Here is a 12,499-nt window from a genome sequence, read left to right as displayed (position 1 = left end):
AAACAGACATACATCGTAGTAAATTGACATACATTGTAGCAGTGGGCCAATGCAAATATGGTAACCAGAACTGGATACACAGTCCTACCTGCTTTCAATTTTGGCCCCCTCCTACCCCATTAGCTTACACAAATGTTTGTAAACAAAAAATAAATTGGATCAAAATGGCAATAACTATTTCAAAATGCATGCCTAGCAGATTTCAGCTACTTTCGATCAGAACGACCCCACAATTCACCGATATGATGGGATACCGTGAACTGAGAGTCACACATAAATTAGATTGTTGCTGAATTACCGGCATTCTTTTAAATGCCTGTATTTTGTCCAAGCAGAAAGGGTTGCTCTGCATATTACAGACCCAAATTCAGCTCTACAAAAATTGAGAGTACAAGGAGACAGACAATCACGATGGCTAAAAATTACACTGGCAGCAGAACAGACATAGAACAAATGTGCGATTATAAATTCCAATGCTGAATCCTATGGATGTAGTTATGGTTGGAGTCTGTGAAGGGCAATCTCTCAGTCTCAAGTCTCTTCCAACCAAACGTCAGAAGTCCCATTGAATTGCTCCTATTATGATCTGTACCGATTTCCTTGCCAAAGGTGTAGAGGATCATCACCCTGAAATAATTGTGTCTGTGTGCCTTGCACCTTTGAAGACAATTTAGGTGATTTCTTGTATGCTTCTCCTTCCTCGCCCCTTTAAAACTAAGTTGCTATGGTAAACCTATTATCCTAGCCAAGGACAGAGTGCAGTTGGTGAAGTGTTGATCCCTTTTCAGCTTTAGATGAGCCTCTAATTACTCAAATGATCAAGCTCACTTTGAAAGTAGGGTTATCACCATGTGAGGGCAGAGGAAAAGGCCACGGCAAATGGGCTTGCTATTATTTCTGCAGCAGACACATTTGATAGAAGAATATGGCCACTGAAATTACCTCATGTAGGTGCTGAGAATTCGCTGTCCTTGCTTTGTTGTTTGTTGGATTTCTTTGGCTCAATACGCCAGTTGATCTTATGTAGTGACCTGAAAATTAGTTCTTTGTGGTATGACTAAGCTTTGGATTTTTTTTTTCTTGGGGGGAGTGGCGGGTCTGCCTGTCAAACAGACATTTTATTTATTTATTTATTTATTTATTTATTTATTTATTTATTTATTTATTTATTTATTTATTTATTTACTGCCACTCTCAAATGTCTTGCGGTGGTTTACAGACCTTCACATTTTGTTGCCACGGAAGGAGTTGTGGGGCACAGATTAAAACAACAAACTGAAGACTGTTGTGAGGGATATTAAAGTGTGCTTATTCCTCTGGGGGGAAACTATGGAGAGTGTCAGGTTTATTTGGGTTTAACAAAAAATGCTTTAGTCTCCATACCATACGGATAATACATCCAGCTGCATTTCTATGATCCCAAGACACATTCTTAGGAAAAGGTCCAAGAGGGAGAATATATAGATGAAGAAGAGTTGGGTCTTATATGCCGCTTTTCTCTACCAGGAGTCTCAAAACGGTTTTCATTCACCTTCCCTTTCTTCTCCCCATAACAGACACCCTGTGAGGTAGGTGAGGCTGAGAGAGCCCTGATATTACTGAGTAAGAAGAAGAGCTTATTCTTCTATGCCACTTTTCTCTAACCCAAGGAGTCTCAAAGCGGCTTACAATCGCCTTCCCTTTCCTCTCCCCACAACAGACACCCTGTGAGGTGGGTGAGGCTGAGAGAGCCCTGATATCACTGCTCGGTCAGAACAACTTTATCAGTGTTGTGGCGAGCCCAAGGTCACCCAGCTGGCTGCATGTAGGGGAGCGCACAGAGAGCTGTCTGATTGTAACCCGCCACGAGCCGTTTTCGGAAATGGTGGGAAATAAATCTAACAACAACAATAATAATAGGAATGCTGATTTTTCAGCATTCCCTTTCTTAACATGGGTGCCATTGGTGCCCATAACGGGCTGGGCCCGTGCACAAGTTGGGTCATCTAAGCCTGGCTCCTCCCCTCCTACAATGTCCCAGCAGGGACACAAAATGCCCTGTTTGGTTTTGCAGCATCACAGAGCCAAATAGGGGTACATGCTGACCCCCATGATGGTGGAATAGCATTGCCACACTATCCAACATTCATGCAGAGACGCCCCCTGCCATGGTGCAATGCAACAGAACCTGTCTGCCCCGGCACGCACAACTCGGGTGGACTGTGTGCGCTGAGGGATTTTATCCCCTGTACATACACGGGAAGCGGCAGGGCATGCAGCCCCACTGCATGAAACCACCAGCAGCCCAGTGCGGCCACTGCTGTGCAGAATTGGTCCAGGTAAAGCAGAATAAATACTTTAAACAAATATTAAGTAAGCTATCTATACAAGAAAGAAAACTGTGCTTCTCAACCATCTGTTACCGCTCCTCCGGAGCGGTATTAATAAAAGGCTAAGGGCAAGTTGGGAGGAGAGAGGACGGGAGCCGTCCATGATAAAAACTTGGAGGGGCAAATCAGGAGCCGTGAAGCGGCTCCTGATTCGCCCCTCCGAGTGTCACTCGAGGGCCTCCCCATTGGCTACTTGGCCTGTCTTCAGCTCTGCGCTCCGGCAAGGCACACATCCTCGCCTCTGCGCTCCCACTCCATCCAAGCCATCGCCAGGGGAAAGGAGCTTCTTTCCTACCCCCCGGCACCCAACTTGCCCAGGGTGCTCGGGAGGCTTCCCGAGCCTCCCTCGCCGACCTACTCCGTCCCGCAAACGCTAGTGCTGCCGCCCGGGGAGGGGCACCTTGCGCCCCTCTTGAGCTGACCTACACGTCGCCACAACCCAGGTACATGCTGCTACCCGCTGCTACTTCTCCCAGCCCACCCACCCCCAACCGTCACCGCACCACTTCCCCCATCCGCCGATCCATGCGATGAGCCCCGCTGTCTCCCGTAACCCAAACCTGCAACCCAACCCCACCAAATCCTCAGAACTAGCTCGCGACCGGGCTGCTTCCCGCCGAAGCCCCTACCTTCGCTGCTCGCCGGGGAAACCCGCCATGCCCGGCCGCTGCGGCCTTGGCCCGCCAACTCGCCCCTCTGGCTCTTCGACAGGGCTGCGCCCATCCTTACGCACGCCCCTGCTATGGCCCGCTGCCCGGGGAGGCGCACACATGCGCCACGCACTGCCCCGGGCCTGCCTGCGCAGCCACAGCCGGACTACTCGCACGCTCGTTGCCGGGGGCAGGGCTGCTCATCCTCCCACGGGCCCCTGCTCTCGCCCATTTTCATAAATGGGCTTTCCCCCTAGTCATACATATACTCCAATAAAGTTGACTTCAACTACACTAATTGTATTGCAGTCTTTCATTTAATCTGGATGATACAGTCCATCTTCACAGCGTCAAGCAAAGTGAGATAAAAAAATATTTTGACTTTCTCCCTCATGGAACAGAGTGAGCAAGAGAAACAGCACTCCAGATACAAGCCAGTTTTGTAAGTCTTCCTCAGCTCATTCATAAGATAAGTTACACATGACCACACAAAGTCAAATGGAGCTCATAGTCTCTTGCTGTCTAAGAGTTTTAGTTTTTGTTCTGGCTTTAAAGTCAGCCCTATTATTTTTAGGCAGCCGTATTATTTTCCAGCTTTTGAGTGGCCCCTTACAAAGGGTTTGTAATCATGAAGGAAAAACAATGTTGTCTTAATGGCTTATAGAACATAAATTGTAAAACTGAAGAATGTTTATAAAGTGGCCATCACTGGATTCCTAAAGCTGCCACTTCCCTAGAACTTCACCCTCTAAAAATATGGGATTGGAAGCTTAAGTGGATTTTCTGCCCACAGAAATTCCTTAGGCTGGCAGAAGTGTTTGCTAAATGCTTGTTGTTGTGTTTTTAGTCATTGCTATTTACTGGTTTGTTCCTTATACTGTCAGTGATGATTTGACCTTGATGATTCGGTGTGACTCTAACAAGCAATTATATTTTTTCCCAGGGAAATGTGAATGTGGCCAATGCACTTGTTTCCCGCCAGGAGATTCCAGGATATATGGCAAAATCTGTGAGTGCGACAACAGGCAGTGTGAAGACATAGACGGCCACGTCTGTAGTGGTATGTTATCATTTAAAGCACCAGCACGATTCATGCTTTCCATTTATCCTAGCAGATCTTATTCCTAATGAAGCTACCATGTTCACACAGTTTTACTATCTAACAGCTAATACATATGAATGGGTGTGTCAAGTTGCAGTCTATAGGATTTCCAGGGCAAGAGAGGATGTATATATGGGGCGCTCCTGTATATTTGAAGAGACCATCTGCCCTTGTATTCAGTTTCAGGACAAGACAGTGATAGGAATTCCTTAGACCAGCTTTTCTCAATTTGTTTCAGAGCCCCCTAAACATTCTTCAGGCTTTGATAAACCCCAGAAGTGTTGCAATCATGCAAAATATGGTTGGGAAGCATAGCTGTGTACGTGACCACCTGGCGCCCTCTTCTCATCCCATCCCAGCATTGGCCATGGGGTGGGGGGCTGGTTGATATGACCATATATGGTTATATCACACAATAAATATTTAACACATTTAAAAATGCATACAAAATTTCCATGACCATCAAGAACCCTCGGGGTTGAAAAAGCCTGCCTTAGATGGATAACTTCACAGTCTCAAGTCTAAGTTCTTCAACTTCAGGCAGGTGCCTTCAGTTTTGGAAGTGGTCTGAAACAAGCAAGGTAAACAAAATCCCTGATTTGTTTATCTTCTCACCCAGTCTCCATGACCACACAACTATACATACATGCAAATGCTTCGATGAACCTTAAAACTGATTCCAGAATGGGAACAAGATCCTCTGCAAAGCGTTTTTAGCACATGCTGTGAAAGTACAACAGAGCAAAGGACTGCGAAGCAAAACTGATTTCCTCTCACCAAAACATCTAGGTGATAAAAATTGAGCTTCTGTATGCAAGACTCCAGTGAGCCAATGGGAAATTGGAACGGATTAGGACATTAACTTTTTAGGAAGCCGGTAAGCACTAATGATATGACGTATGAATGCCCAGTTGCCCAACATTAAATTCAGGGGCTTGGCTGGTGCACATCTGATTGAAAGTTGTCCTGAATATGTGATTTTCTGCTCCAGATGCCTAAAAAAATAAAAATAAAATAATACATTTAGTGTTGCAGATCAGTGTCCTGAACAGCAGGGCCTTTGAAATGTGCCCTTGAATGTACAAGTTGATACACCATTAATCAGATTTTTCATGAAATGCACAAAAGACATCCACGATGCTTCCTAAGTAGAGTAATACCCTTCTAAACTCATTGACTGCCCGAAATGATCTGTATTCATGCACCTAAAGAAGTGATTTCTAGCTGCTTATGCTGGAATACATTTCGCTGGTCTCTAAGGTGCTCCTTGACCCCTTTGTGATTTTGCTAGGACAGGCTAACATGGTGGCTACCCCTCCGACATTACATCTATTTATGCAGGCAGAGATGTCCAGAGATGTCAAAGCTTACCATATTTTTACTCTGTGCTTACCATATCTCTTCCCTGTGTTCCGGATTCTGGTCACCAAGCAAACAATGCAAACTGCTATCAGCCAAATGTATCTTAATGGAATAAAATATTCAGTCGAAATGTGCCTTATCCATTGCTTGGGGAAATTCATTGACTCAGAGGTTCCTGCATGAGAAGCAAAACCCTTTGGAAGAACAGGATGTGTTGTGGCAAGACAGAACATGGGCAAAGTGAGGAATTTTGTCTTCAGCTTAGATGCCTGGTCAACGGGGGTGGGGTGGGGAGTGGGGAGGGGGTTGGCAACGCAGGTGATTTGAATAAGAATTGTCACCTGCCTTTCCTGACTGGCAGAGACTGATTGATGGCTAGCTTTTCAAACTATAGGCCCAAGTAGATAAAAGGAGAAGATTGTGATAGATGAGGGGGTAAGTGGCTATGCTCCTGCATTGTCTAAAGACTTGAAAATGTAGCTGTCCAACATTTAAAGAAGGGAGGAATAAGCCTTTTCCACGGAACCTGTCTCCTAGCTCTAACCTCCTGCTCTGAGAAGGTCAAAGCTCCATTCAACTTGCTCCTTTCTGATCCCAGCCCCTTAAAATAATACTAAACAACACAGTCCCTTAAAACCATGCCCTTTGATCGCAGTGGAGTTTCTTTCTGATACTTCAGCACCTCAGGACTCTTTGATTACTTGACTCTCCTAAGCATTTGGACTTAAATCCCAAAATATTCTAGGAAGAGGAAGTCGGCAATGATAGAAAAGAACACAGATAATTATCCTTAATATAAATGGCATTTTCTCTGCAAACAGTGTGCTTTCCCCATCTGATTTTGTCACCATTGCCATCACGCTGTCAAAACCACCTTGTTGATCCCATACTGCAGTGGAGAATTGTGATTAAAAGAGCAGAGCCACTGTGTAAAGTCTTTGAGAGACAGTGGGGTATAATGGTTAAGAGTGGTGGTTTCTAATCTGAGGAGAACCAGGTTTGATTCCCCACTCCTCCACATTCAGCCAGCTGGGAGACTTTGGGCCAGTCATGGTTCTCTTAGAGCTGTTCTTGCAAACCAGTTCTGTTAGAGCTCTGTCAGCCCCACCTACCTCACAGGGTGGCTGTTGTAGGGAGAGGAAAGGGAAGGTGTATATACATCACTTTGTAACTCCTTCAGGTAGTGAAAAGTGGGGTATAAAACACCAGCTTCTTCTTCAATGAGGCATTGGCTTTGAATTGTGGATCTCCAATCTCAAGGTTGTTTCACAATTGTTGTTTAAACAGATATCTGGTTGGTTCCAAATGTTAGCAGTTCTATCAAGACCACTGTTTGGCTTTGCTGTCAGGTCTGAACATGGTAATAGGGAGAGAGTGAAAAGTTAAGAATGATGTGTGGATAAAGTGTCGTCTCAGCTAACTTATGGAGACTTCATAGATTTTTTAAAAATTATTTAAAAATTATTTAAAATTCATATATACATCTCGAAAGGAAGACATACAACCAACACCCAAAATCCAAGAGAAATGCCCCCCAAACCATTTATAAAACATGAACCAAATCCCCTCTCCAACAAAATGTACATTCATCAGGCATTAAAAACAAAATCTATTTCAAGATAATCAACCCTCCACGGTAACATCCTCTGAACTGTCCACACAGTACTTATGACATCCCTCCCTCTAGATCATAGATTTTAAAGACAAGAGATGCATGACCTTGGATTTCCTTGATGGTCTTCCAAGTGCTAATTAGGGCCAATCCTGCTTAATTTATTAAGATCAAACATCAGCCTGGGCTATCCATATCAGGTCCTTATAGATACCAATAATTTTTACCTATCTTGGAGGAAATACAGTTTGAAGATGGTCGTCTGTCCGCCTGCCCGCCCGCCCGCCCGTCCTCTGTCTGTCTGTCTGTCTGTCTGTCTGTCTGTCTGTCTGTCTGTCTGTCTGTCTGTCTGTCTGTCTGTCTATCTATCTATCTATCTATCTATCTATCTATCTATCTATCTATCTACCTACCTACCTACCTACCTACCTACCTACCTACCTATCTGATTTTTATGCCACCCTCCCAAAGGCTCAGTGCAGTTTACAGCAAGAACAATAATAACAGAAAGATAATTAAACATTAAAACCTTTAAAACGCATCTCAATGCAGTACATTAAAATCTTTAATCATGACCCAGTGCAGTTTCATTTTTGCTGTGCTGTATTGGGGGGATCTTTCCTTGTGGGGCGATTTGACATTATTGGATCGCTGACTCCATCTTGCAGGCCCTGTGGGACTCAGGTAGTTGCAACAGGGCCCAGAGGTCCTCAGGGATTTCAATCTACTAAGCGGAATGAGAGTGCCCTGGCCTTGGTTGAGGCTGGACATACTTCTTTGGTGCCACGCACTACCAACTGTTTGGGTTTTACAGAGCACAACACTGTTTGGGGGACAGAGGCAGTGAGGTGGTACCTTAGGTATGCTGGGCCCAGACTGGGAACAAGCTTACCTTTAACCAATACCTTAAACTTAATCTGGAATTCAACTGGCAACCAGTGCAGCTGCTGCAAGATAAGTTGTATATGGGCCCCCCAAGGGGTTCCTGTGAGGACCCGGGCAGCTGCGTTCCTGACTAGTTGTAGTTTCCGGATCAAGGGGGTAGGGCCATGTTGCACAAGTTTCAGAAGTCCAGTCTAGAGGATCACTGTGGCTAGGTACTCTGGTGCCAGGTAGGGTTCTTGGCTTGGCAAAGATGGGAAAATGCCAGCTGTGTTACTCCCATGACCTGCACCTCCACCATGAGGGAGGTATTGAAGATCACACCTAGATTCCTGGCTTCATGGGTAAGCTGAACACTGTCCAGGCAGGGTAGGGGCACTTCCTCACTTGGCCCTTTCCTACTCTGAAGGGTACACTCTCTTTCAGGCGACTCTCTTGATCCATCTTGGTGTAGTGGTTAGGAGTGCAGACTTCTAATCTGGCAAGCTGGGTTTGAATATGCACTCCCCCACATGCAACCAGCTGGGTGACCTTGGGCTCCCCACAGCACTGATAAAGCTGTTCTGACCGAGCAGTGATATCAGGGCTCTCTCAGCCTCACCTCCCTCACAGGGTGTCTGTTGTGGGGAAAGGGAAGGGAAGGCCATCGTAAGCCGCTTTGAGACTCCTTAGGGGAGAGAAGAGTGGCCTATAGGAACCAACTCTTCTTCTTCATCATCTCATCACTGCTTCCAATCAGCTAATAAATGACTCTGGGGGCAAGTCTGGGTGGGTGTGATTAGCAAGAAACTAGCCCAAGGAGAAAGAAAAGAACCTCCTAACTCTCTGTGCTGCTTAAAATGTATTCTTGTCTTTTAAAAAGTCAAGGAACAGAATCAGGAGACCAGATGCAACATCTGGTTCATCCCTCATGATAAAAATCTGAAGATTTTACATAGAATGCCCAGAGTGAATAATATCTGCCTATGACAAAGGGGCTCTTCTCACTTTGCAATAAGCCCCTTTGCAGCAAGGCTAAATCCTCTTACCATTATTTTCAATGATTTTGCTGTGGCTGGATATTTTATGCACCCTTTTTCTACCTGTGCAATATCAGGTTACAGGGACTCTTTTTCTGTTGTTTTCCATGGATCAGGTTATTATTGCAATGCTGCATCTATTACTTTAATTTTTCTGAATCATGATGATGCTGTCCTCTCCAGCCAGATGCTATAGGGCCTGCACCAAATTCTAAATTGGAACCTAATTGAGTAATTAGGCTTAATGGTTTGACCAGAGGGTCCACTGATAGATGAGTGGACAGATGGATTGTTGGTTGGAAAGATGGATGGACAGAGATGCATGCAGGCTAATAGGTTCAATCCATGTAGCTTTTCCCTCTAGGTGAAAAAAGGAGGGGCTTTCTTTGATTTCACACAAACACTATATCCAGATACTATCTCCAAAAAATTCTATGTTGGGGCTCATGGTACCTGCATGAACAAAAGCCCTGTGTGACTGCACTAAATAGGAACATTGGGTGAGATGGTTTCAACCCAGTATTTGTAGATGTGAGTGCAGAAGGAGCAACAGTTTACCCACTGTAAAATACACAGCATGTCATTGTTACTGAGTGCTTAACTTTGAATGGCAATTACAATCTAAACTGAAGAACAATCAATAAAACAGTCTTGGAATGATGACTTGAATCCAGAAATTGTTCTCAGGGCTTTCGTGTACACAACTAAGAGCAATTCAAAGACTTTCACTGATAAAAATAGAAATTAGCCAAGGGGTTTGGGAGGGGAAGGGATTATGGATACAGAGTTGAAGGACCGTCACACTTCACTCTGGATGTCATCTTTCTGCTTATATTCCAATGTTTGCAGTATTAAAAGGGCAATTTCAATGACTCGGCATTATGCAGTTGACAGGCACACCGGGAAGGAGCAGGCAGACGGTGAATCCTGAAACAGGTGTAGTGTATGAGTTCTGGCAAAATAAGAGATGTTCACCAGATGCAACTTTCCCTATCACAGAACTTTACTTGAGAGTGTTGGAATGAACTAACTGTGCAATGTCACCTAATGGTGGCACCGACATCAGACTCTCAGGGGAGGGCAGTAGAGAGTCAATGAAGGCTTAGATGCAAGAGTTGTAGGAGATCAGCGTTTGAGACTCAAGAGCTGACCTTTGTTTGTCTCCTCCTACAGCTGTCCCTTTGTGACCTGGAATGTTATTTTTAGGGCTTCCTTCCTCCCCCTTTCTTCTGTTCACCATGAGGGCTGGGTATGCTTTCTGTAATCTCCATCTATCTAGCCTTTACTCAGCCTTTCCTGTCCAGTATGGAGCTCTCTAACTCCTCCACAGCTGGATGACTTGGGGCTAGCCACAGTTCTCTTTGAGCTAGGTGTAAACTGCACGGAGCTTTTATTCCAACCCCAGATCGATTCAGTCCCTGCCGTCTACACAGAATGCGATTTAAGTTTGGATTTTGGGCGATTTAAATTTTCCTTCTGCAGCAAGAAGGATTGATCTGGAGTGACCCTACCTTTTATTGTGGGATATCTTAGAGTGCTTTTAACCCTCAATATTTTTCAAATCCGGATTGGGAAAGCAAGATCCGTAGAGAACCTCTGATAGGCTACACCTCCTCATGTGACAAGCTTGCCTTAAAGGAGAAGCCCCTAATTTCTCTCAACTTCTGTCGGTCCTGGATTTTTTCTCCCTTCTCTGCCTTTTTCGATCCTCTCCCTCCCCCCTCCAAGAAAAGAAAGAGGCTCCCTGCCTGGCTCCTCTCTCCCCCCCCCCTTCAAGAAAAGAAAGAAAGAGGCTTGCCTCCCCTCCCTTCTGAACTACCCTAACCACGTGCAGAACACTTTCCTGTTTCAATGGGGAGGGGGGGGGGAGGAAGATTCGAGTTCAAAGTGATCTGGATTCAACAGGATTGACAATGGAATAAACAAAGTAAGTGCAGACTCTGCCCTAGTCTCAAAAAGTAGTTCTGTTAGAACTCTCAGCCCTACCTTCCTCACAGTGTGCCTGTTGTGGGGAAGGAAAGGCAATATTAAGCCACTTTGAGACTCCTTTGGGCAGTGAAGAGCAGGGTATAAAAACAGCTCTTCTTCTTCTTCTAAGCAATGAACCCCAGTGTGAACTTATTCCTCAAGCAGCCTGATAACAGCAGTAATAACAACTTTATTCTTATAGCCCTCACTTCCTGGTTGCTTCAGAATTCCGCTGTGCAGAGGTTCAGCCGTCCTTTCACAAAGTCCTTAAAAGCAGGAGTAGTCAACCTGTGGTCCTCCAGATGTTCATGGACTACAATTCCCATGAGCCCCTGCCAGCATTTGCTGGCAGGGGGCTCATGGGAATTGTAGTCCATGAACATCTGGAGGACCACAGGTTGACTACCCCTGCCTAAAGGCACAGTAGCTTTCTCCTAGAGGGGATATGACAACCCAAGTGACTTGCCTGGGATAACTTTAGTCCACAAATTACACCTGCAATTTGTATGCCAAGCAAAAATGTCCCAGACTCATGGAGGTGAAATAATTCAGCATTTCCCAATATTGGGAGGCAACCAGATATCTACATGTCTCCACCAGCTCCCTCAAGGCATGGGGTTTGGGCAGGAGGGGACTGTTGGGGTGGGCATAATTCTTGGGTGATTCTTCTTGCTGCCACATTGGGCCTCTGTAATTTCTAATGTTTTTAGTATTTTAATGTTTTAGTATTGTAAACCGCCACGAGCCGGCTAATTTGAGAGTGGTGGTGAATAAATCAAATTAATAATTATTAATAACAAATATTTACCAAATCTGAATACCATACTGGCATTGGGATTCGGAAATATCGGGAAATACGAATATTTTTCGGGTTCCATATATCCAAGCCCCCCAAATACCATTTTTTTTGCATGTCTCTGTAGTAAACCATTGGTTCATCTTCCATTTCCACTGCAGGCCACGGGATCTGTTCCTGCGGTCGATGTATTTGCAAAGATGGGTGGTTTGGGAAGTTGTGCCAACATCCACGGAAGTGTAACATGACGGAAAGCGAGAGCCGAAGCTTTTGTGAATCAGCAGACGACACAATGTGCTCAGGAAAAGGTACGTGCGGGGAAACTGAGCCGAGCCGTGTCACAGCCATGTGCCGAGGGACAGAAAAGCACAACTGTGGGTTTTCAATTGCGGCACTTCCTTTCAAAACCCCCTCGCTGTTTGACAGCTGTTCGTAATGGCTTCACAATGCAGCGTGTTCCTGTTAGAAGGTTCTCTGTATTGTGTTTAGAAGCTTTGCTCTCAGGCACTGTTTACCAACAGCGTGGGATTCCACCTGGAAGCATACTTGAGGGCTTAGATCTACATGGGGGCCTTTGTCTATGGGGGCTGGATTCTGGCGTTGTATTTGGAGTGCTACTAGCAACGGGCATGGGTCTGTTTGCTGAACACTTGACCTAAGTGGGAAAGCTCTTTCTTTTGCTCTGTCCTTTCCATTCCTGTAACTATCAGAACCTGTTGAGATTGTCTCTTTGTTACAT

General features: G+C 45.1%; 1 protein-coding gene across 4 annotated transcripts in view; it reads left to right on the top strand.

The window, feature by feature from the left end:
- The window catches only part of ITGBL1 (integrin subunit beta like 1), a 255,626-nt gene that overhangs the window by 222,081 nt on the left and 21,046 nt on the right, over window positions 1–12,499 (top strand). For all 4 annotated transcript variants that reach the window (XM_077343786.1, XM_077343787.1, XM_077343788.1 and 1 more), the window contains 2 exons: window positions 3,963–4,079; window positions 11,922–12,068. In XM_077343786.1, coding sequence (XP_077199901.1) covers window positions 3,963–4,079; window positions 11,922–12,068 — 264 coding nt within the window. The remainder of the gene's footprint in view (window positions 1–3,962; window positions 4,080–11,921; window positions 12,069–12,499) is intronic.

Source organism: Paroedura picta, chromosome 6, assembly GCF_049243985.1.
Source record: "Paroedura picta isolate Pp20150507F chromosome 6, Ppicta_v3.0, whole genome shotgun sequence".
In the NCBI taxonomy this organism is placed as follows: Eukaryota; Metazoa; Chordata; class Lepidosauria; order Squamata; family Gekkonidae; genus Paroedura; species Paroedura picta.
This window is presented reverse-complemented; position numbering and strand designations above follow the sequence as displayed.